The following is a 26,407-nucleotide window of genomic DNA, read 5'->3' as shown; positions in this document are numbered from 1 at the left end:
GATTCTCGTTTAGTTATTATTAAAATGATCCACCTACCAAACTACCCGACAGATAAAACGATAACAGGGTGAGGAATCTCTCAACTGACACCACAAACTTGACACATTTGATGTCACTGCCTAATGCGACTGCGCACTGCGCTTGCATGAAACAACCATAAACCAAAGTTGCATTTTTATCAAAGCAAGATGGTCAAGCGACTTGTAAGAGTTAAAGTCGTGTTGTGGGCTCTAAATACTACTTCGTGATATATTGTACATGAAAGGTTGACCGTGACGGAATAACTATACATATGTATATATATATATAAACTAGTATGATTGCGTTGACTGAAGATTTATAAAGACTGCTAGCTTAATGCATTGGTCCGGAGTAACGTGTTTTGCAAGTGTGTTGGATAAAGGAACAATTTTCATACAAGGTCGTGCATTCCACCAGCAGATGTCACGGCAAGCTTAGTGAGCCTACAGCGCAGGCGCATGCATGCATACAAATTACAACATAACCTCAATTACAACGTTGATAAACGGTTAAGCAAACGTGTTGATTCATGTGTCGCGTTGACTCACATCATTTCAAGAATTCAATAAAATATTCAGTTTGGTTTAGCTGTAAGAATCGTGATCACACCTGCACTGGTGAAAGTATTTAAATGTCTATTATGCGTGGGGTGATGAATTCAACCAACGTTTCATATGTAATGTGTAACATTCTAATCTACCTCGGAATTGTTTAACAGTTTTGAATTGACCGTCTGTACCATGTTGTGACGTCAAATGGGGGAACTTTTCTATTGGGTCGTCGAAAAACTTGCGTGTAACACATCTATGGCCTTATGCCTAGGGCTGGGATTAAGCAAAGCAGCATTTAGGGGCCGGTATACTACCGAAAACAAAATTTTATTATAATGTATTAATATAAGATATTATAATTATACTCTTCGGAAACTTGAAAAAGTAGTTAGTGTACACTGACGCCTGAACACTTGTACTAGAACTATTTAGGGCATATCAAATAAACTGAAACTGAAATTTCGTAGCTATGAGTTTGTGATTTTTCCTTTCCATCTGCTTAAAAACACTGTGAAAATTTGAAGTTTTTCAGAGGTGAGTTTTCAATTGTTGCTCGCAGCATGTGAAGACAGTGCGCAATGGATTCCTCTCAAAAAAATAGAGTCAATACACTGCGTCAAAGACTTGATTTCAATATGTTTCAAAGTTGACCTAATTTGAACTGAAAAAATTCAAAGGGGTTACTCATAATTTGGCCGAATATTTTTGGTCTCAGATTCGATTTGTACGACCCTTTCCTGACTAATTGGACCCCCGGGAACTCAGAAAACGCAGCGAAAAGAGCGTGGAATCAACAGGAGAGAAATTACGACGGAAAAACCACCTACTGCAAAATGTCGAAAAAACAGGTTCTCGTTTTTCGGCTCCAACTTTCGATGCGTTGATCGCAGCGCATTGGGACTGCGCCCAATAGATTTTTCTCGCAAAATTGCGTCTGAATAGTGCATGAAAGAATTTATTCTAGCACTTTTCAAAATCGCGAAAATTTTCGCCAAAAATGCAAAGGGGTTAGCCTTACTTTTTTTTCATTTTTGGAGCCGAATATTTTTGGTCTCAGATTCGATTCGTACGATCCTTTCCTGACTAATTGGACCCCCAGGAACTCAGAAAACGCAGCGAAAAGAGCGTGGAATCAACTGGAGAGAAATTACGACGGAAAAACCACCTGCTGGAAAATGTCGAAAAAACAGGTTCTCGTTTTTCGGCTCCAACTTTCGATGCGTTGATCGCAGCGCATTAGGACTGCGCCCAATAGATTTTTCTCGCAAAATTGCGTCTGAATAGTGCATGAAAGAATTTATTCTAGCACTTTTCAAAATCGCGAAAATTTTCGCCAAAAATTTAAAGGGGTTAGCCTTACTTTTTTTTCATTTTTGGAGCCGAATATTTTTGGTCTCAGATTCGATTCGTACGACCCTTTCCTGACTAATTGGACCCCCAGGAACTCAGAAAACGCAGCGAAAAGAGCGTAGAATCAACAGGAGAGAAATTACGACGGAAAAACCACCTGCTGGAAAATGTCGAAAAAACAGGTTCTCGTTTTTCGGCTCCAACTTTCGATGCGTTGATCGCAGCGCATTGGGACTGCGCCCAATAGATTTTTCTCGCAAAATTGCGTCTGAATAGTGCATGAAAGAATTTATTCTAGCACTTTTCAAAATCGCGAAAATTTTCGCCAAAAATGCAAAGGGGTTAGCCTTACTTTTTTTTCATTTTTGGAGCCGAATATTTTTGGTCTCAGATTCGATTCGTACGACCCTTTCCTGACTAATTGGACCCCAGGAACTCAGAAAACGCAGCGAAAAGAGCGTGGAATCAACAGGAGAGAAATTACGACGGAAAAACCACCTGCTGGAAAATGTCGAAAAAACAGGTTCTCGTTTTTCGGCTCCAACTTTCGATGCGTTGATCGCAGCGCATTGGGACTGCGCCCAATAGATTTTTCTCGCAAAATTGCGTCTGAATAGTGCATGAAAGAATTTATTCTAGCACTTTTCAAAATCGCGAAAATTTTCGCCAAAAATGCAAAGGGGTTAGCCTTACTTTTTTTTCATTTTTGGAGCCGAATATTTTTGGTCTCAGATTCGATTCGTACGACCCTTTCCTGACTAATTGGACCCCCAGGAACTCAGAAAACGCAGCGAAAAGAGCGTGGAATCAACAGGAGAGAAATTACGACGGAAAAACCACCTGCTGGAAAATGTCGAAAAAACAGGTTCTCGTTTTTCGGCTCCAACTTTCGATGCGTTGATCGCAGCGCATTGGGACTGCGCCCAATAGATTTTTCTCGCAAAATTGCGTCTGAATAGTGCATGAAAGAATTTATTCTAGCACTTTTCAAAATCGCGAAAATTTTCGCCAAAAATGCAAAGGGGTTAGCCTTACTTTTTTTTCATTTTTGGAGCCGAATATTTTTGGTCTCAGATTCGATTCGTACGATCCTTTCCTGACTAATTGGACCCCCAGGAACTCAGAAAACGCAGCGAAAAGAGCGTGGAATCAACTGGAGAGAAATTACGACGGAAAAACCACCTGCTGGAAAATGTCGAAAAAACAGGTTCTCGTTTTTCGGCTCCAACTTTCGATGCGTTGATCGCAGCGCATTAGGACTGCGCCCAATAGATTTTTCTCGCAAAATTGCGTCTGAATAGTGCATGAAAGAATTTATTCTAGCACTTTTCAAAATCGCGAAAATTTTCGCCAAAAATTTAAAGGGGTTAGCCTTACTTTTTTTTCATTTTTGGAGCCGAATATTTTTGGTCTCAGATTCGATTCGTACGACCCTTTCCTGACTAATTGGACCCCCAGGAACTCAGAAAACGCAGCGAAAAGAGCGTAGAATCAACAGGAGAGAAATTACGACGGAAAAACCACCTGCTGGAAAATGTCGAAAAAACAGGTTCTCGTTTTTCGGCTCCAACTTTCGATGCGTTGATCGCAGCGCATTGGGACTGCGCCCAATAGATTTTTCTCGCAAAATTGCGTCTGAATAGTGCATGAAAGAATTTATTCTAGCACTTTTCAAAATCGCGAAAATTTTCGCCAAAAATGCAAAGGGGTTAGCCTTACTTTTTTTTCATTTTTGGAGCCGAATATTTTTGGTCTCAGATTCGATTCGTACGACCCTTTCCTGACTAATTGGACCCTCAGGAACTCAGAAAACGCAGCGAAAAGAGCGTGGAATCAACAGGAGAGAAATTACGACGGAAAAACCACCTACTGCAAAATGTCGAAAAAACAGGTTCTCGTTTTTCGGCTCCAACTTTCGATGCGTTGATCGCAGCGCATTGGGACTGCGCCCAATAGTTTTTTCTCGCAAAATTGCGTCTGAATAGTGCATGAAAGAATTTATTCTAGCACTTTTCAAAATCGCGAAAATTTTCGCCAAAAATGCAAAGGGGTTAGCCTTACTTTTTTTTCATTTTTGGAGCCGAATATTTTTGGTCTCAGATTCGATTCGTACGACCCTTTCCTGACTAATTGGACCCCAGGAACTCAGAAAACGCAGCGAAAAGAGCGTGGAATCAACAGGAGAGAAATTACGACGGAAAAACCACCTGCTGGAAAATGTCGAAAAAACAGGTTCTCGTTTTTCGGCTCCAACTTTCGATGCGTTGATCGCAGCGCATTGGGACTGCGCCCAATAGATTTTTCTCGCAAAATTGCGTCTGAATAGTGCATGAAAGAATTTATTCTAGCACTTTTCAAAATCGCGAAAATTTTCGCCAAAAATGCAAAGGGGTTAGCCTTACTTTTTTTTCATTTTTGGAGCCGAATATTTTTGGTCTCAGATTCGATTCGTACGACCCTTTCCTGACTAATTGGACCCCCAGGAACTCAGAAAACGCAGCGAAAAGAGCGTGGAATCAACAGGAGAGAAATTACGACGGAAAAACCACCTGCTGGAAAATGTCGAAAAAACAGGTTCTCGTTTTTCGGCTCCAACTTTCGATGCGTTGATCGCAGCGCATTGGGACTGCGCCCAATAGATTTTTCTCGCAAAATTGCGTCTGAATAGTGCATGAAAGAATTTATTCTAGCACTTTTCAAAATCGCGAAAATTTTCGCCAAAAATGCAAAGGGGTTAGCCTTACTTTTTTTTCATTTTTGGAGCCGAATATTTTTGGTCTCAGATTCGATTCGTACGACCCTTTCCTGACTAATTGGACCCCAGGAACTCAGAAAACGCAGCGAAAAGAGCGTGGAATCAACAGGAGAGAAATTACGACGGAAAAACCACCTACTGCAAAGTGTCGAAAAAACAGGTTCTCGTTTTTCGGCTCCAACTTTCGATGCGTTGATCGCAGCGCATTGGGACTGCGCCCAATAGATTTTTCTCGCAAAATTGCGTCTGAATAGTGCATGAAAGAATTTATTCTAGCACTTTTCAAAATCGCGAAAATTTTCGCCAAAAATGCAAAGGGGTTAGCCTTACTTTTTTTTATTTTTGGAGCCGAATATTTTTGGTCTCAGATTCGATTCGTACGACCCTTTCCTGACTAATTGGACCCCCAGGAACTCAGAAAACGCAGAGAAAAGAGCGTGGAATCAACAGGAGAGAAATTACGACGGAAAAACCACCTACTGCAAAATGTCGAAAAAACAGGTTCTCGTTTTTCGGCTCCAACTTTCGATGCGTTGATCGCAGCGCATTGGGACTGCGCCCAATAGATTTTTCTCGCAAAATTGCGTCTGAATAGTGCATGAAAGAATTTATTCTAGCACTTTTCAAAATCGCGAAAATTTTCGCCAAAAATGCAAAGGGGTTAGCCTTACTTTTTTTTCATTTTTGGAGCCGAATATTTTTGGTCTCAGATTCGATTCGTACGATCCTTTCCTGACTAATTGGACCCCAGGAACTCAGAAAACGCAGCGAAAAGAGCGTGGAATCAACAGGAGAGAAATTACGACGGAAAAACCACCTGCTGGAAAATGTCGAAAAAACAGGTTCTCGTTTTTCGGCTCCAACTTTCGATGCGTTGATCGCAGCGCATTGGGACTGCGCCCAATAGATTTTTCTCGCAAAATTGCGTCTGAATAGTGCATGAAAGAATTTATTCTAGCACTTTTCAAAATCGCGAAAATTTTCGCCAAAAATGCAAAGGGGTTAGCCTTACTTTTTTTTCATTTTTGGAGCCGAATATTTTTGGTCTCAGATTCGATTCGTACGATCCTTTCCTGACTAATTGGACCCCCAGGAACTCAGAAAACGCAGCGAAAAGAGCGTGGAATCAACTGGAGAGAAATTACGACGGAAAAACCACCTGCTGGAAAATGTCGAAAAAACAGGTTCTCGTTTTTCGGCTCCAACTTTCGATGCGTTGATCGCAGCGCATTAGGACTGCGCCCAATAGATTTTTCTCGCAAAATTGCGTCTGAATAGTGCATGAAAGAATTTATTCTAGCACTTTTCAAAATCGCGAAAATTTTCGCCAAAAATTTAAAGGGGTTAGCCTTACTTTTTTTTCATTTTTGGAGCCAAATATTTTTGGTCTCAGATTCGATTCGTACGACCCTTTCCTGACTAATTGGACCCCCAGGAACTCAGAAAACGCAGCGAAAAGAGCGTAGAATCAACAGGAGAGAAATTACGACGGAAAAACCACCTGCTGGAAAATGTCGAAAAAACAGGTTCTCGTTTTTCGGCTCCAACTTTCGATGCGTTGATCGCAGCGCATTGGGACTGCGCCCAATAGATTTTTCTCGCAAAATTGCGTCTGAATAGTGCATGAAAGAATTTATTCTAGCACTTTTCAAAATCGCGAAAATTTTCGCCAAAAATGCAAAGGGGTTAGCCTTACTTTTTTTTCATTTTTGGAGCCGAATATTTTTGGTCTCAGATTCGATTCGTACGACCCTTTCCTGACTAATTGGACCCCAGGAACTCAGAAAACGCAGCGAAAAGAGCGTGGAATCAACAGGAGAGAAATTACGACGGAAAAACCACCTGCTGGAAAATGTCGAAAAAACAGGTTCTCGTTTTTCGGCTCCAACTTTCGATGCGTTGATCGCAGCGCATTGGGACTGCGCCCAATAGATTTTTCTCGCAAAATTGCGTCTGAATAGTGCATGAAAGAATTTATTCTAGCACTTTTCAAAATCGCGAAAATTTTCGCCAAAAATGCAAAGGGGTTAGCCTTACTTTTTTTTCATTTTTGGAGCCGAATATTTTTGGTCTCAGATTCGATTCGTACGACCCTTTCCTGACTAATTGGACCCCAGGAACTCAGAAAACGCAGCGAAAAGAGCGTGGAATCAACAGGAGAGAAATTACGACGGAAAAACCACCTGCTGGAAAATGTCGAAAAAACAGGTTCTCGTTTTTCGGCTCCAACTTTCGATGCGTTGATCGCAGCGCATTGGGACTGCGCCCAATAGATTTTTCTCGCAAAATTGCGTCTGAATAGTGCATGAAAGAATTTATTCTAGCACTTTTCAAAATCGCGAAAATTTTCGCCAAAAATGCAAAGGGGTTAGCCTTACTTTTTTTTCATTTTTGGAGCCGAATATTTTTGGTCTCAGATTCGATTCGTACGACCCTTTCCTGACTAATTGGACCCCCAGGAACTCAGAAAACGCAGCGAAAAAAGCGTGGAATCAACAGGAGAGAAATTACGACGGAAAAACCACCTACTGCAAAATGTCGAAAAAACAGGTTCTCGTTTTTCGGCTCCAACTTTCGATGCGTTGATCGCAGCGCATTGGGACTGCGCCCAATAGATTTTTCTCGCAAAATTGCGTCTGAATAGTGCATGAAAGAATTTATTCTAGCACTTTTCAAAATCGCGAAAATTTTCGCCAAAAATGCAAAGGGGTTAGCCTTACTTTTTTTTCATTTTTGGAGCCGAATATTTTTGGTCTCAGATTCGATTCGTACGACCCTTTCCTGACTAATTGGACCCCAGGAACTCAGAAAACGCAGCGAAAAGAGCGTGGAATCAACAGGAGAGAAATTACGACGGAAAAACCACCTGCTGGAAAATGTCGAAAAAACAGGTTCTCGTTTTTCGGCTCCAACTTTCGATGCGTTGATCGCAGCGCATTGGGACTGCGCCCAATAGATTTTTCTCGCAAAATTGCGTCTGAATAGTGCATGAAAGAATTTATTCTAGCACTTTTCAAAATCGCGAAAATTTTCGCCAAAAATGCAAAGGGGTTAGCCTTACTTTTTTTTCATTTTTGGAGCCGAATATTTTTGGTCTCAGATTCGATTCGTACGACCCTTTCCTGACTAATTGGACCCCCAGGAACTCAGAAAACGCAGCGAAAAGAGCGTGGAATCAACAGGAGAGAAATTACGACGGAAAAACCACCTGCTGGAAAATGTCGAAAAAACAGGTTCTCGTTTTTCGGCTCCAACTTTCGATGCGTTGATCGCAGCGCATTGGGACTGCGCCCAATAGATTTTTCTCGCAAAATTGCGTCTGAATAGTGCATGAAAGAATTTATTCTAGCACTTTTCAAAATCGCGAAAATTTTCGCCAAAAATGCAAAGGGGTTAGCCTTACTTTTTTTTCATTTTTGGAGCCGAATATTTTTGGTCTCAGATTCGATTCGTACGACCCTTTCCTGACTAATTGGACCCCAGGAACTCAGAAAACGCAGCGAAAAGAGCGTGGAATCAACAGGAGAGAAATTACGACGGAAAAACCACCTGCTGGAAAATGTCGAAAAAACAGGTTCTCGTTTTTCGGCTCCAACTTTCGATGCGTTGATCGCAGCGCATTGGGACTGCGCCCAATAGATTTTTCTCGCAAAATTGCGTCTGAATAGTGCATGAAAGAATTTATTCTAGCACTTTTCAAAATCGCGAAAATTTTCGCCAAAAATGCAAAGGGGTTAGCCTTACTTTTTTTTCATTTTTGGAGCCGAATATTTTTGGTCTCAGATTCGATTCGTACGATCCTTTCCTGACTAATTGGACCCCCAGGAACTCAGAAAACGCAGCGAAAAGAGCGTGGAATCAACTGGAGAGAAATTACGACGGAAAAACCACCTGCTGGAAAATGTCGAAAAAACAGGTTCTCGTTTTTCGGCTCCAACTTTCGATGCGTTGATCGCAGCGCATTGGGACTGCGCCCAATAGATTTTTCTCGCAAAATTGCGTCTGAATTTTGCATGAAAGAATTTATTCTAGCACTTTTCAAAATCGCGAAAATTTTCGCCAAAAATGCAAAGGTCCATGTTGTTGTCCAACAACATGCCTTACTTTTTTTTCATTTTTGGAGCCGAATATTTTTGGTCTCAGATTCGATTTTTATGACCCTTTCTAATTGGACTAATTGGACCGCAAGGATTGCAAAAAAGGTATTCAGCGCATCGTCGAACCAGCAACTGACAAGATACGAAGAAAATACGGAGAAATTGACGTAGTTATTATTCATTTTATTCCAGGTGACGTAAAACAGTAACAGTACAATACTATATTATACACCTCGTAGCCTGCAGAGGTGCATTGCACCTGTACGCAGGCCGGAACTTAAACTGCGCTCACAAACTACAATAATAATTATCTCATACAACATTGTTCATATTCTGCTTAATGCAATGTACATCACAGTTTTTTTGTCTTATGTAGCAGTAAGTCTTCTTATGTATTATTCATCCGTCGCATTACATTTTTTTTTATCCTGAACTCCAATACTATTGGAAATATTGTACTAATTATATCACTCAGAATGATATTATAATATTAGTGGTATAATATATCATCATTGGTATTATTATTATTATTATTCAAATTTTTAGGCCCTGAAGCCGAAGCTCCCGAGGGGCCTTACATAAACAAAATACATAATTTTTTAATGCAAGCAGAAATAATGATTAACAACTAGAACGACATAATAATTCAAACGCTACATAACTAACACTATATAGTAATATGCTATTATCACAACATTTTTATAAAGCATGAAAAGTTCACTAAAGTCAGTTTCAAAGTAATTAAGGGCAGCAAAAAGTAGCAACAGCAGCAGCAATAATTCACTGAAAATAACTAGCACTTCCGGCGGAAGTTTTTGCTGCATGAAGTTCATTCATCCCACCGAAATGTATGTCTATGTATGCTCTACATACATTTCAGTGATTAGTCCAAGCCTTGACCGAAGAATATAAGGACAGTAGCCCTAATGGGCTTTGGTGTGACAATCGAAAATCCAAGCGAAAATCGTCCTGCGCTTGCGCCCTCTGAGATGTTCCAAGGGTAGAGTTGTGAATTTACTGCAGAACATCAGAGTTACCGATTTCGACATGATGCTGGCTGCATTCACCTACCGAATAACACAGTCTTCGCAATGCTAAGCTCAAGCCAGTACTTAGCCTGTCTGTACTTTCCGACTTGTCGGCGATACAAGAAATTAATAATGTGAATAAATTTCTTCCAAAATTCGCAGCAAAACAGTGATTTAATTAAAGTATAAATACCCGAGAGAAGAATGTATACATAGATAATAAATAATAATAGATCAGATGTAATAATAATGCGGAGACCAAAAAGTATATTTGTATATGCGGTCCATGACGATATTAATATATGTGATCCATTTACGATTAATACGTGATGCATACTACAAATTTTATAATTTTCCAGAAGACAAACTAGATTATCTACAATAATAAGTCTATAATATGAAAATAGAAGAATTATTCATTTCGAAATGGGATTCTATTCGACACGCGCTCGATGTATTCCATAACATTAGTATTCATAATTATTTCAACAACTTTTCATTTGCTCTGTGGAGGAAAACGTCTTTATGTTCTTCAGTCAACGGTTCAAAGCTCGTCAGAACATGGTCCGAACAGCAGAGGAGCAAACGTCAAGACATTATGTAGCAGCGCTGCTGCTGCGTCAAATCACTAGGCAGATATTAGTCTTAGAGCATATACATGTTCTAAGATGTTAGTAGCGACTAGTAAGTTACTCAACTGCCGCTGCTTTTTGCTGCCCCTGAAATCTCAGCTTAATGCGGCGTTTCGTAAACGAAAATGGGCAAGATAAATTCAGCGTCAAACGAGGCGCTTTTCGTCGCACAACTCAAGTCGGTAAACGATCAGTACGTAATAACTACAAGATCTAATGTTACCTTCACGTGCATGTGTTCAGATAGATAATGTAGTGTCGGATGTATAAACTAAGTAAAGAATGAGTAATAAATTGGCTTGATGAAATATGGAATAACAGAGCTGATACGCCCGCCGCGCCGGCTTACTTTAGTAGGCGGGTCAAATTGAGCCTGCTGTGCTAGCTGACGATGAGATCACATGAGCCTCGATAAAATTCTAAAACTCGAAAAGTCATAACAGCGAGTTGAGCAACGCGACCGACTTGCTGTTAATTAAATAATGTCAATTTCTATGCAAATTTTGGGCTATAGTTTTTCGTCTTCCTCCACTCCATTTCAAAATCACGTATTTGCACGTCTAAACTCCTAGAAGCTAAGCGTTTCGAGGTTTTTCAAAATTTGAAATTGCATTAGATTCAGTCGAGGTAAGTCTCTCTATTCTCAGCATCGTTTCATGGAAGCCTTGTACATACTAATCGGCATCTTATGAATTCAAGTAAGACATCCTGAATCTCGATCATCGTAGAATCATCATTTAAGAAAATACGATTAAATAAATGCCTGCGTTTCGCTGCTGAACGTAACTTCCAAACCGTATATCACGGTCATAAATTAAATCAATTCATATTGTGCAAAAATACTGTACAAATATCGTCCTCCATTAGCGCTTGAATTTGACTAACGATAAAATCACCTCCTTGTTAAGTAGATTTAACACATTGACGTCGCCATCATCATGCAACGCTCCACGTGTATTTACACTCATCTCGTATACCTAGTTATAAGTATAGCTGCCTTATTTCAGCGAGGAACTATAAATGTGATGTGATAGAATCATTACAGCACGGTTACCCTGGGCATTGATCAAGCTCCTGCGATAAGTATTAAGTCAAATAAAGTAAAGACACGTGAAACCTGCATGAATCTGCTGTTTCTACCGTTCGATCGCCATCGATTAACCATTTTCGATTAAAGTGGTTCATGCCTCTTCCGTCTCTCAACAGTTTTTGTCTCCCGCTGACGCTGGGGCTGCTTGTGTGGTCCGAGAGTTTAGAGCAGATTGCAGTTGAAAAGTGAGACCGAGAGTACTGTCCAACTTGAGAAAACTGTGTTGAAACTCTTATCGATTCCAAGATCAGTCACGTAATCAAAGGGAATAAGGGTGATCTAATTGAGATAGAGAATTTCCGACAATAAATATGTTTTATTACACATATATCTTCATACGTGGGTTACATGATATTAATACATGTTTATTTAACTGTCCAGCAATCAAACACATTGTTCTTATTACACATTTTTCATTAGATCATCGTAATCATCATACCTGTCAAAGGATTGTTGTTAGAGCAATTTCGAATTACAATAAATCGAAAACTATAATATTGTTTCGCCAATAATTGGTTACGATTTACCAAACAATTCACGATCTGCATGGTATTGTGAGGATTGAAGACGGGGTGATTGTATAGGTAACAAGGTATCTCGCATAGTGCCCGCGCATGCGATGTACCTTTTATTATTTTCCGTACTTCGTTTTTGCAACGACGAAATACTTCCCCTCGATATTTTAATATTAACTGAATATTCACCGTACTGAGTCAATGCGAAGGTATATATAGATTTACTTGATATTCTTTCATTTGTACATACGATGTTATACTTTGTTACATAGCAAAGAATTAAATCGCGTTCAAGATTTTTTTTGTTTCTTGTTTATCTCTATCTTAATTAATTTATTTCGTAAACTTTCGTTAAATGTGATAATGGATGATCGTAATTAAAATTTTCATAATAATTATATTGATAATTAGTTTACAACTAATAATAAATAACAACTGCGGGCTTTGCCATCTAGTACAACCAAATCGATAGCATAATAAAAATAACATTATTATCATCACCATCAAGACGGTAATAATAATTATTGTTATGATAACAGATAACAATAATAAGATCAATGATAGCCATGGCGTTAAAAATAATTAATAATAATAATAATAATAATAATAATAATAATAATAATAATAATAATAATTAGCCGTAAGACTAATGACGATGTGAACTTGGTGACCAGCACCAAACACTTATTATTTCAATGCCTACACAACACAGATACAGATTTCTCGCATTAATAGTAGGATTGATTACATTACGATTTAGGTACATACTGAAATCTCGTTTCTTCCTTCATATTTAACGACAGACTTAACTTACTCTTAATATAGGTTGTCTTAACGACTGATTTTTTTTAAACAAGCTGTTAGCATTCTGCTCTTTTATCATTCGTTAACTTACGTCCGGCGATTCCACCAATACGGCACGTTGCTTCATTACTATATATTCATTCAAAGTGACGATTGAACATCTTTTCGGCCCAAGGTTTGACCACACGGACTAACGGCATTCAGAAGTGGTATTTAAAATACCTCTTGTCCGTATGACGCGAATCGTTTCAGTTTCAGTGCGAATTGTCAAATTGATAGAAGCGAGTGATATAAGAGAGATGTCGTACCCTTAGGCCAGGAGACAGTCAAGCGTGCTTTAGAAAGCTAATTCATGAACGAGTTTTTCTATAAGTTGAGCGATTCATAGACATTTAAGCGAGTGGAGTTTTCACATCGATAAGTTTTTATTTTCATCTCCTAATTTATATCTACTGCTACCGTTTAACTACAAAAGCTGAGAAGTTGAGTGTGATTGTAAAACGTATTGGTGGGGCGCCCGCAATGTATGCCTGTACATGTATGTATATATATATATATATACACACAAGCATACACATACACAATATTACGTGCATATATATATACATACATGTACTATACCGATACATTAATTAACATTACTCTTTGGCTAGAAACAATTATTATTTAGGTTTTCTTTTCATTTTTATTCATACTTCATGTATCGCAAGAAAAAGCGTCATCTGATACCAATTAATTTCAATATAAACCCAAAAGACCAGCTCTCATATAGTTGTATATTAAAATTAATTTTCTTTTTGTTTCATTTCAACCTTTTCATCTCAATGAATAGTATATATAACATACCCTCCTAGTTACTAGTATTTTATTACTAGGTCTTTCTAGTTTTGAATTTTTTTTTTTTTTTTCTTTCTTTATATACTTTTTTTCTTTGTTTTATTACAATTCTAAACTCTAATAAGCAATGGAGACAAAATCTTACTTTGAAGATAGTTATCTTTGTTGTCTACTGTTAGGGTATTATTAGAGAATCAGAAAAACAAAGGACGAACCAATAAGTCTATTTTCTTCGTGTATTTCTTTTTTCTTCAATTTTTTACTTATGACTTTTTTCGTCATATGCATTTGATGTGCGTTTTAAAAAACATACGCGGCCGCATCGTTCCATCGATCATTCTTGAATCTGACTCGTTTCTCTGCAAGTCGGATACGATGTATTATTCGTTCATCTTTTTCAAACAATTCTTCATTAATTCTTTGTTACCCACGGAGACTTGAACAATTTAAAACTACCCATTTGCTGGTTCACTCGTTTCACATATAAAGTTTGATTTTTTTCAACGCGACACCTAATACTTGAAATAATGACTGCGAATCGGATTTCCTATATTTTCACTGACATCTACCATGCCTATCTATAAGATTTCTTAAGAAACAGTCAGAGTAATAGTAAGCTCATGGTAGAATTTTCAATCCTATTCTTTTACAATTAACACGATTCTTGCAATAGTTGCCTATCATTTTTTTCTTTTTTCAACTCTTTTTTTCTCTAACCCTTACATTGTTGCGATTTACGTATCCTCGTAAAATCAGGCGCTTGCACTTAATTTCTGCATAATTAACATCGTAATTATCATATTTCTGCAAGCTGCCGGTAATTTCAATATTGCGCTCTTACTAAGCTCAGCGAAAAACATCTCAAATCATCGTCCCCTCTGATCTGACGATCTACCGAAATTGTTATACTGTTGTTGATTGATATGTTCTTGGAAATCCTGTCTCTGTCCAACGAAACTATCTTCCTCCATGTCCAATGACAACTGCCGGCTGCGTTCCACTTTCATTCAATTTCCTTTTTCCAATCCTCTTCTTTCAGCCTGACATAACACGAGGAAAATCTTCCATGATTTTTTCTCACGGTACATTTTCGTTGCGTGTACCGCAAATTTGGATTAGACTCACAACTATTTATGAAGTTTTCCCAGGTTTCAAAAACTTGCTCAAGATTTTATTTGCCGAGTCTCTTTCTTCTCCTTCATCTTGTTTCTTCTTGTTCCTTCGTCGACGTGACGACAATCCCATCTCCGCCATCACTCGACTGTGTGACGAATCTCACGGCATTCCTCGTATACCCGTATCTTTCAAGATTTCCATACGTTTCGAGATTCGTTTACTCCTCCTCTGTTTTACCGCGGAGTGCGAAAATTGTGCGAGAAATAAAATTCCGCGTGCTCTCGGCAGCGATAGAATAAAACACCGGCCACAGCTCCTTCAATTCCCATCCCGTGTATAGAGACTCGATAGAAATTGTTCACGTTGCGGTTCGCATTCTCAAATAATAAGCCTTGAACTTTGCCCGATCCATTGGACGTGTCGTCATTGTACATATTCGAGCGTTGGATTTCTTCCTCTTGTTTCACTTGTCAGAAAGAGACAAAAAAAATTGCTCCCCCCCGAACTCGAATTCATCGCAATAATCCTTGCCGTCGATTTTCGCCGTACAGGATAATAAAATGAAATAAACAAAGTAACAAACAAACTAACAAACAAAACAAACCGAGCAAAACAATCAAAAAAATTCTTCTCGCCACTGATCGGTGGCAAGTTGTCAGAGGACGGTTATACCGCGCAATTAGCGGTACGAAAAGTATATCCTCGGTAGAGTCGGCACCTTAGCAGGTACTCAGACGCACAGTACGCAGTATCATACAGAAGTACCGCGGCGTTTGGCGACCTCGATGTTCGTTGAAACGTTCTTGTGGAATAGATGACGTCACTGGCGCACCCGCCACCAAGTCTGCTGCACCTTAACGTGAAGCTTTCTGCAAATGCCAGCCAGCCTCCGTCACATTCCAGCTTCGCCGGCGTTCTCGTCCGTCTCACCGCCACCCTCGCCCGTCTCTCCTGACTCGTCGCCCTCCTCCAGGGTCACTTGAAACCGTATCCTATCGTCGGATTGCTGCTCGGAGGCGAGTTGTTGCTGTTCGGCGGGTGGCGGACTGGGAGGTATCATAGACTGATACCAATCGCGGTTCTCCTCCAGGGTGTCGAGGATGTCCTGGGCATCGGGATGAACGAGGTCCGCCCACGTTTCCCAGAGCGGATGTACTATGTAGTCGATGAAACCGACTTGCGACTTCTCGATCGTTGCGCTGTGCCGGTCGCACATCGGGCTGATGTCCATGTTTTGATCGCGTTCCCTGTCGCCCTGGAGGAAGAACTCCTCCATAAGAAGACCGACCCACTTCCGGTACAGCGGCAACGGCTTCGTGGGGTTCGAGAGGTCTGCGCAGTGCACGAGGTTCTCCAGGACTTGGATCCTGTCCGTGTAGTTATCGAGCAGCAGCACTCCGGAACCGGCCACCTTCTTCGTTTCGACCATGGTCTTCAGGTCAGCCAACAACGACATGTGCTTAGACATGTCCGTCGACAGGACCATGTCGATTACCATCTTCCTCAACGTTTGTCGCTGCTTCTTTGTCATGTTAACGAATATGTCACAGCCCTCGTTCTGAAGTAGCTTGAACGCGACCGCCAAATGATGGTTCTCCAGGACCGATTCGTCGTTGTACATCAGAGCCAACTCCGAACCTGTAATCAAAAATTATCAAGAATTTGTTAGGAATAGGAAAATATTGTTTTCATTGAGAAAGTGCCATACCATTATCGAGTAGGGTCGGAAATGACGTCCCGTATAATATCGATTACGTATATTATGCACAGGCCACGGGTATTTTAGAACGTACAAGAAATTTTCCGCTCAGCGATATGCTTTTGAAATATTGTATATAGATATACATAAGCATAGTCGCGTCGGACCCGGCAATTAGTAGTCACTTTCACAACTTTTCCGTTCGTAGTTCTGATCTTTGAACGATAAGTTCTTTAGGAAATTAGAGGGTACATGTATATATACAACTATGAATAATATACTACACTTACTCGAATTGATGAGAAACTGGTTCGTCAATCCGGGATGGTCCACGTCGTGAATCGTCGCGGCGAAGAGAGCTGCGGTGATTTCAAGAGGTGTGAAAACTGACTGTAACCAATATAAAAAGTACATAAATTAGTCGGAGTCCTGATAAAATGTTGCCGTTATTCGCAGCTTGGCGAGAAAAGAAAAAGGAGGAAAACTTTTGTTTTTTACATATTTTCTCACCTCAAGCGCCGGTGTGTTGAGTAAAGTGTGGGTGGATTGAGTGACATCGGCTGCATGGAGGCTGTTATGGAAGGGATTGTCCTTCACGTAGTGGTCCTCAAGCGTCATCATGAATGTGACGAACGTCTTGGGGGGTATGGCGAGGGATTTGAGCAAATCACGGCTTTGGAAAGCGGTGTAGGCTACGCAGGTTAAGGGACGGTTGTTGCTGAGTTCGCCTATCCTGAAGATGTCAATGCCCCACTTGTCGATGTCGGATAGTAGCTGAAACGTGAAAACAGCAAAAAATCGTTAGAATTACCTCCTCGGTTACCTCGTTAACTATCCTGACTCGATTTTGATGCGTGGAAAAATTGTACAAACTTTCATTGGCTGCGCGTCAACATACGTATTGTCGGAACGTCAAATAGAAAAATATTTAGACACTTCTTTCTCAGAAACCTGAATAAGGATCGCAAGGTGCCATGCGAGTTCGAACGTGTTGTCTCAATATTATTGATAAATAAAAATAAAATAAATTTGATTTCGGCTGCTCATAATGGCAGCTTGTAAGTACGGACGAATTTGATGTTGTGAAATTAGCACATCGTCATCGGTTCGTCGAAATTAAGCGAATTCAGGGAAATCGTATAAAACAATCGGCTTATTGAGGAGAAAAACATAATAATGACAAATAATAATTAGATCATCGAAGATTATAAGCAAACGAGACGCAAGACATGTCGGACAAAATATGTGAATCACATGTCGTTTGTTAATTGAACAAAAAATCATAGTATGTGCGACAATCTTCACCAAGGTTTGATACACAGGCTTTATATTACTACAAAGCGTAACCCAAAAGTTGGACAAAATAGAAAGAAATATATTTAAAAAACATTGTTCGTCACAATAAGTAACTCGATAAAAACCGGTTGATTCATTCGCGTTACGAGTATGACAAAAACATGTAGGTGTCAATCGACATTCCAGAAAAGCTAGATCCAGTTACCATAAAAGTGCAATGGGTGCGTTCTGTTGTTGTAATACACAACTGACGTCGCAATAATTAATTACTTTTTTACGTCTCTTCTCTTGGAATACATTACAATGGATTGTGTGGCTTAGAATTGAGAGGAGATAAAGAATATAATCAAATATAGGGTGATCGAACGTCACTGTTTACATAAACTGATCTTAGCGGGCGGATGGTACGAGGTAAAACTGATCTTCGGAGGTTGTCAGACAAAGTAGCTATCGCTTCTTGAATAAATAAGATGGAAAAAAAATTGTAACAAAAAGAAAGATCTCATCACCGAAGCTATGTATATGTATACATAGTTATGTGTAAGAAACGCCTGTATCTCAACCTATGCAAAACTACGCCGTTACATACATATCTTTTGAAATGAATACAAGCAGAGATGACGAGTAATTAATTATCTCTCCAGAGGCAATTTAGCAAACCGTTCGTGGGTTGAGCAGTTCCCAAAGTTGTCGAGGCACACACGCCTCTCTTCGTACCCGGTCAACACAACCTTCCTTCTTAGCGATCAAACGTCTTATTAGTCGACGATCGCGTGTAATATCAGATTTCGGGATGGATTATCGAAACGATCCGGACCACGCGAATCGACGTAACGCGCACTTGTATTACCACCGCGGTCAGGTATACCTGTATCACTGATTTTTTATAAAAATTTTTCAAATTACCTTTCCAAGCTGCTCCTCGTGGGGCGTCTCGACGCCGTGAAGGGGGACGCGCTCCCCGGTAAAGCTGTTCGTGTGTGTCAGCGGTCTCTTTACGCCGCTGATGTGTGACATTGCCGCCGGTCCCCTCTGGACGCGATCCTTCTTCTTGACGGCTCGGACATCGACGTTTGCTGTGGCTGCGACCGCATCTTCGATTCGCAAAGACGGGAGGTCCAGCTCCTGCTGCTTGTCTGTGGCGAGAAAAAAAAAGGGGCGCATATGAGAATTGGAGGAGCGTTAAATTATATAAATGTAATTCGGTCAACGCTGGGATAATCAATCGAACGTGAGTAATCGATAGGGGGATATTGTTTATTGTTACGATCTAGCGTCGAGTCTGGATCATTGTATTTGGCTATCGCCGAGGGCACGAAATCACGCGATGGAAGTTACAGCTGCTCTTTGTCGCTCGCCTAGTTATATTTACATATCCTCTCGTTGCCGATTATCAATTGCAGTGGCTGTCAAAAACGATCCTGACTAAGGCGAGGCACGTGGCCTCTACGGAAAAGGTAAACCGCTGTTGTGTTGCGGTAATTCCTCGGAGGAACGCGTTCCATGTGTCATAAGTTACGACTAGTTACGACGGAACTGTGGAACGCGTTTTACGTAACCCACCTCGGGGCATTTTTACGGCCCATTGTACACCTAGATAAATACGAACTATTCTCCGGAGGTACATAATATATTAATTAATGTGTATGTGCGCGATGCCTGTGTTTATATATGAAAAAGAATTCGTGCCGCATTATCTTGGGAGAGAATGATGAACTTTTTCTGTACAAGTGTACAATTACAGATACTGTATGCATATGTTAAGCCACACGTGACATTCGTGTATAGTAAACGTTCTACGTGCGAATAAACACGAAACACGGCGCTATGCGGGACGTAATCTGCATTGTGATTTCTTTTTCTTGTATATTTTTTTTTTTTTCTACATTTTTTATCTCTTTTTTTTTTATTATAAAATACGTACGCGCAAAGGTCGAAAATCACCGTTAGTCAGAATAGAGCTGATTTAACTGGGACGTATTTGAATTTTCTTTTCATTTGTTATCTCCCGCTTGTATGCCTGAAGGTTTTTAAGGCGCGTACATAGTATGATTATATTATGCATTATATATTGAGAAATGTATAATGGAGTTCGCGATATTTCCCGACCTGAATAATATTTGCGAAGCGACGTTGCACGTATATCCACGACTTGGCGTGATTTGCCTGCACCTGTCTTTCGAATTAACCTTGGCTAGTTTTTTTGCCCTAGTTTGGCGAAGTATACTGCATGAGATGAGATTGATAGAAATACAGCCGCGATCAAGTGCAAAATCGTAAATTCTTTTTCCTACCATTGGTGTTTAGCGAGTAATTTCATCAACTTGGATTTATTTTTCTTCTTCGCATCCCGAATTCGAAGAGATTATCACCACTTTGTTTTCGCCACGACATGTAACTCTGGATCACGTGCATATTGTTATATTTAACTTTGACGAAATGGATATACCCGTATTGCAAACATATGCGTGTCGATGGTTTCTGTTTTACGTAAGATTAAACAGTTTCTGATAAAGATATATCAAAGTGGGGTTCTATTTCCTTTCATTGATCCCAAGGGGGTCAGCCATGTTTTTCTCATTTTTTTTTTTTTTTTATTTTGTGCAACGTATTGCACGCTCTCTCTCGTAATTACAGCGAATCACGGCCGGGGCATCTTGAATAAACGTGAAAAAAATGTAGACAAACAGTTGCGTACGTGCGTATGTGGCGCGATAAAGGTGAAAAATTTATAATTTACGGTTACAATAATAAGACGTTGGCATTAAGAGAGTACACACATACACTTGTAAAAAATTGAATAATCGAGCTAGCTGCTTGCGTAACCGAGTAAAATAATTGTCAAAATGGTTTCGCAAAGTTATCTCCAACGTCGGAATTACCGTCGAATCGCGTTTGTCTACGAACGAAAGTTAAACCCGTAGCATAGTCACAACGATAAAATGTCAATTTTGCGCAACATCCCGTCGTGCGGTCGGTGATTAAGAAACTCACCTAAGAAGGTGGAGCAGATGTATTCGGAAATTTGATTTCCGGACTTTGAAGATTCCGAAAAATGTGACAACTCCTTGTTCAGCATCCTCTTGAACTGTAACAAAAAAATACGAAATCGTACTCGTTAGAAAATTGCAACAATACACCAGATATTGTAAACATTGCAAAGGGGTGAAAAACGAAGGAAATATACGATCGCCAAGCAGGACCATATTCGCTTCTCAATAACAACAATCATCATCATTCCTCAATTATTGAGTGGATACGCTTGTAGCAGATTTAATATACCGTAGACATATGCGGAATGTACATAGGTATATACAAATACGTATATTGAGATATTATCCTAAACGATCAATCGTCTCTCCAACTACTATTTACGCCTTCTAATGCACGCCACGGGGACAGTTTATTTGCCGCTGACTGACCTCGTCCCGCTATACTAAACAATAATCCAATTCTTCCGTGCATTAAGTGTTATTTCTTATTAGTACTAATTCGGTTGCGGGACGGAGCGACGATAGCCGACAAAACGATTTCGACGAAGCAAGCCGCAGGGAAGAAGGCAGTTTCCATATTATGGACAATACGGGTGGGAATTGATAGATAGTTTGTGAGTCAAGGTGATGCCAGGAAAACTACCAGCTCGGTACGTTTCCACAAAACACCTCACCTCGTTGTCAGTGAAACTATTCGGCAATCGCGTCAGCCGCTTACCGATCGAAAATTTATCTCGACACAATAACGCGTTAACCCGACATTATACGAGGTGCTTATTTATTTTTTATCTTCTCCTACACAGTCTTTCCGCATTTGTTTTTTCTCATTTCGGTTTTTTTTTTTTTTTTTTTCCGTCGTGTTTCGACTCTTTCCCGCCGACGTCAAGCGGCGAAAAAACTGCAAAAATAAAAAACGGAGAAAAAAAAACAAAAAGAAAAAATTGCCAGGAATTCCTCCGCGATTCGATCGAGGCGCGTATCAATTCTGCGCAAATCTAAAATCCTCTCCTGTACCCATTCCACCTTGAGCTCTAGGCCGCAGCGAATTAATTTCTTCCTGAAGTATAATACCATATTATTTATCTACCGCGAATATCGTAATATGTGGGATTTAGAACGGTGGATGTATACGCGATACGTGTGAAGTGTTCTTCAAAATAGGCGGCAAAAAGTTTCCCTCCATCTTAGCATATCTTATCCACGAGATTCACGGTTCATTGGATCCGGGGCGCGTGTGCCGATTATGTGGGAATAACCGTACGCGTCATTGCGCAACAGCCGCTTAGGAGGAGCTTTGGCAGAGCTTAAACTGCGATGCGTGCGCCAAGGGCGCGTGCCGTTAACAATATTATCGATAACCCGGGAAAAGCGAGTACAAGCCGCTCCGAACCGCTTGCCGACAATAATTAATGCGCGGACTTTGATCAGACGGTCGCGATTCGCGGACACGCTTGTGCGTTTTGCTTATTTCTTGTCATTTTTTTTTTTTTTTTTTTATCCGCCCTCCCGTCCCCCATTCTTTTCTATACATTTTCCGCGACGAGGCTACGCGAATTGGATTTGATGCTGGGTCGTAAAACCGAGTAGATTTGCACATACGATACGTAATACGTTTAGGTACGTATGCAATATGCGTCGCGTTAAAACGGGTGAAATTCAACTTTCGCCTTTGCGAAATCGAAGCAGGCTCCGTTTGGTCGCCGCATGCAATCGCGACGATCTCTATCTTCCGAAGTTATACCGTTGAAATTAATCGGAAATTATACCACAGCTACGGGTTACATCCTTTCAGCACCGTTTACGTTGGGGCATATTGGATATTACCGCAAAACTGATTGCGTCGACGGGTTTGCGGAAGGGGATGCTGCGGCGTAGGGGATTCGCTTGCGGTTGCGAAGGATGTTTTTTCCCGTCGTACAACACCTGCAAGGCTCGTTCGAACTTTCGACAATTAATTTGCGCCTCTGAACGTCGCTGAGCTTCGCTAAATTCGGTATTGCGAAAAATTTATTTTAAAAGAAAAATCTACGAGACATGTCGAAGCTTATTTCGAGATGAGGAACCCAAAAAAAAAAGAAAAAAAAAAAAGAAGAGCGAAAGAAATCCTTTGTTACGGTTAGACTTTGATACACGATCTGTATACAGACTTGGGAAACATTACATAGTTTGACTTCTGCGAAAGTTCGGCGGTTGTATTTCAACAATCGTAATCTTATTTCGCTCCCCGATCGCACAGCGAGTTCAACGAATTGACCGACATCAATTATCGATAAGTACTATATGCACAATCGATACGAACGTCTGCTAGGCCTGATACCACTAATAATAGATAAGTCAATAAACGATAAACGAGCGCGAGTTTATTTGACTTAGTGTTTACACAATTTTACAAGCAAGAATTGTGATCGATCAAACATTGATCGAAGATTGATTTTGTAAACGTGCGTATAGATTCGATATCACGTACGTGGGAGAAACATGCGGCTTACAGATACGTACACTACAAGTTTCTGTACCAATTATTTTCCCTACTGCGCTCGCGTTTTTCACCGCAACGCGAATTATTGCTAATCATCCTTGATCCAAAGGTGGCGAAATCCCAGGGACCATAATAGAGTGATTTGAAATACTTGTCCGAGTCTCGCTCGTAACGCAACTTCTCCGTCTCCGTCTTTGGTTCTTGAAAATGTAGGTAATTATTTTCACCTCCAAACCAACCGCTTGTGTCTACAATATCCCCGTTTCAATTGAGTGTGAAGGTTACCCAATTTACCGTAGTACAAGGTTCTCGGCATAATTCCGACAAGCACGTTCGAAGGCGCGAATCGCAAGCCGACATGTATCGATTCTTCAATTTCTTTCCCCTTTTTATAATTTATGTTTCATTCACCTGAACAGCGACGATCCCAGCCATGGCTGCGAGGTCTGCCAATGTTCTGAGATAGTTCAAATATCTCGAAGAGTCCTTCACGTTTCCAGTTTCAACCCGACTGCTTGCTTGGCGCACCATTTTTTATTTATCGTGTACTGTACGCGTACTGACAATGTTTAAAGGTAAACGACAGACAAAACTTTCACTCGGATGCTATATTATATAACACAAAATATCACTGCACCGTAAAATGAGTGAAAAAAAAATCTGCCTATAACGGTTCACCGGGTTTGCGCTCGCCGGAATCGTAAAAATTCACGAGACGCGTTCGACGAGAAGTAACTTTTTGGGCGAATACCCGTGGTGCGTATGTCCAAGGTATAAACCCTTTGAAGCAGTCTTTCGGATGTTAAAAGTTTTTCTTTTTTAACAACATCGATTCAGTTTCAGTGCACGTTTTTTTTTTACCGCACCGCGATTTTCACAACACAATTATTTTCGCGTCAACCGGTGACTATAAAAAGAAGTTGAAAAAGAAAATAAAAACCGTTTTCTCTCTTTTTTCCTCAAATAAAAACTTGCACGTAACCGGTTGTCTCACGTGTGAAGGTCACTTTTTGCTTAGTTAGCCACTTTAGCCTCGAAACAAGAGAATCGCTTCACGAAATGCTTCTCGATCGACTGCCTGGCGTGGTCTGTACGTTTCAGCCTCGACACTAGCCGCTTATATCAGCTACCAGTCACATTCCCGTACATGTGACCGATGTTCTGGTATTCGGAGGAGGGGATACTGCCGAGAAGCAGCCGCTAACGTGCTCAACGTCATCGTCTTCGCGAGCGTGGGTGAACACCTTCCAAGAGAAACATGATGTGTGGATCTTACGCTAAACTTTGTGTATCATACTCAGTTTGCATTGTTTCGCGTTATAGCAGAGTATTATTCTTCAACGAATTTAGAGAATTGAAATTTTAGGAAGGCACGGCCGTGATCCAGTAAATGAACCGCAGCCTTGAGTTTTCGTAAAAGCTCCAGATTTAATTTTTATAAATATTAGTATCGAGTTACACGTGCGGTAAAATTTTTCGGGGATTTCTTTATCTCCTTTCAGTCATGCGGTGGATTCCGAAATTATTATCACCGCGATTAGAAGCGTTTGCATCGTAACTCGAGAATTTCTGCAACCAGATGATCGCGGGGATTCTCATCGGCGTTTGTTCTAGCTCAATTTTCATATCGCGAAACGAATAATATCGCGCCAGGGATGGACAAAACGGTTCTAATTACACGGCGAAACTGAGGATCAAATTTCTACGATCGGGTGAAATTCGTATTATCCGTTGTTAGACTGGTAGGCGTTCAGCGAACGGGGATCTCTTTGAAGTGCCGGCGAAGAGGGTTCGCTTATTTTGACGTACGTAACGTCATTCCGTCCAAAGAGAAGGTTACTCTGTAATTTCTCGTCTGGCTGATGAAGCTCCCTCCCCCCTTCATCCGCGAAATTATGCCTCGCGAGTTCGGAAACTCTCGTAACGCCTGTTCAGACGAAATCTATAGGTAGCCAAGATATTCAAAGGCCAGTTTTGCGAACGTTCCGCCATTCGGTTTATCGCCGAAGTAAACGTTTCAACAGCCAAACATCACGGTAGCGTATACAACATGTAATTAGTCTTTGTATACAAGTGGGATTAGCGATTTCATTCAAACCTTATCCATCTTCAAATGCTCGTATAATTTGATTCTCAATTATATTATGACGTAATTATCTCGCGTCGGCAAATATAATTCTGCCAATGGTTTGTATATGCGAAAAACTCGTGTTGAAGATTCGAAAAAAAAGGAACGAAAAAATACGTACTTGACCTGATTTTTGATGAAAAATCGTCAATTTATATCGAAGGTTCCTTGTGAAATTGGGTTCGTTTGTCATTGTTCCGAGTAAACTCAGAAATTGTCTTTCAGATGTAAACCGAGGTCGTAATACGAAATTGTAGTATTTCGCAGAGAAGTTATAGACGAGAAGAAGATGAAGCGATTGCCAAAACTGACAAATCTCAAAGTACCGATGAGTGCCTAAATTCGCTAAGTTCCTCGATATTACAGTTTGGATATTTTTGGACTGTTTTTCACTCCTGCAGGTTTGTCTAGGGAGTCGGTTCCTTGTTTTACCGAAAGATCATAAAGGTCTCAAACTGTTTACATGACATAGCCTAATACGGATCTTTCCGAGTATGTGGATTTCTTTTCTATTCCATTATTTATTCGCCGTAGTTACTGATCGCGGTTTGCGATTCACGATTCTTATTTTTCTTCGCGGTATGTACATTACACCGTACACCGCACCGTCGATAGAGAGGGAGAGAGAGAGAGAGAGAGAGAGCGAGAGAAAAGAGAAATAGATCATCGTCGATCCTCGGATTTTAGCCGAGCAGAGATGACAGTGACGGTGTATGTTGTTACGATATCGTTAATTAAGAAAAATGAATATCAGAAAAATGTGTACATTATACCGTTATTCAAGGAGCTTGTTATAGTTTTGAGCCAAAACATTCGTTCTTGGCAACCATTCGAAAAAACATACCTATAATAATATACGCACGCGAGCGAGTGTTTCTTCAATTTATTGTTACGATTGTTGTTTCCCGATAATTCTGCACTTGAGCGCGTTAGCAATTGCGCAAAGTTAAATAAGGATCATCGTCGGATCATTATACAGATGTAAAAAAATATACTCACACAATCACAGGCGGCG

General features: G+C 40.4%; 1 protein-coding gene across 16 annotated transcripts in view; it reads right to left on the bottom strand.

Annotated features, from left to right (window-relative positions):
• Positions 1-11,821: 11,821 nt before the first annotated feature.
• Positions 11,822-26,407, bottom strand: part of dnc (phosphodiesterase dunce) — a 216,572-nt gene continuing 201,986 nt past the window's right edge. For 15 of the 16 annotated variants that reach the window (XM_069135689.1, XM_046623671.2, XM_046623672.2 and 12 more), the window contains 5 exons: positions 20,787-20,880; positions 18,699-18,928; positions 17,007-17,270; positions 16,787-16,886; positions 11,822-16,435 (listed from right to left, as the gene is read on the bottom strand). In XM_069135689.1, the coding sequence (XP_068991790.1) occupies positions 15,690-16,435; positions 16,787-16,886; positions 17,007-17,270; positions 18,699-18,928; positions 20,787-20,880 (1,434 nt within the window). In that variant the 3' untranslated portion in view covers positions 11,822-15,689. Of the gene's footprint in view, positions 16,436-16,786; positions 16,887-17,006; positions 17,271-18,698; positions 18,929-20,786; positions 20,881-23,675; positions 24,363-26,407 lie in introns of those variants that run through there. The other variant, XM_046623676.2, reaches the window with a different exon arrangement.

The sequence above is a fragment of the Neodiprion pinetum genome, chromosome 4, assembly GCF_021155775.2.
Source record: "Neodiprion pinetum isolate iyNeoPine1 chromosome 4, iyNeoPine1.2, whole genome shotgun sequence".
In the NCBI taxonomy this organism is placed as follows: Eukaryota; Metazoa; Arthropoda; class Insecta; order Hymenoptera; family Diprionidae; genus Neodiprion; species Neodiprion pinetum.
Note: the sequence above shows the minus strand (reverse complement) of the source record. Positions and strands in the feature narration are given on the sequence as shown.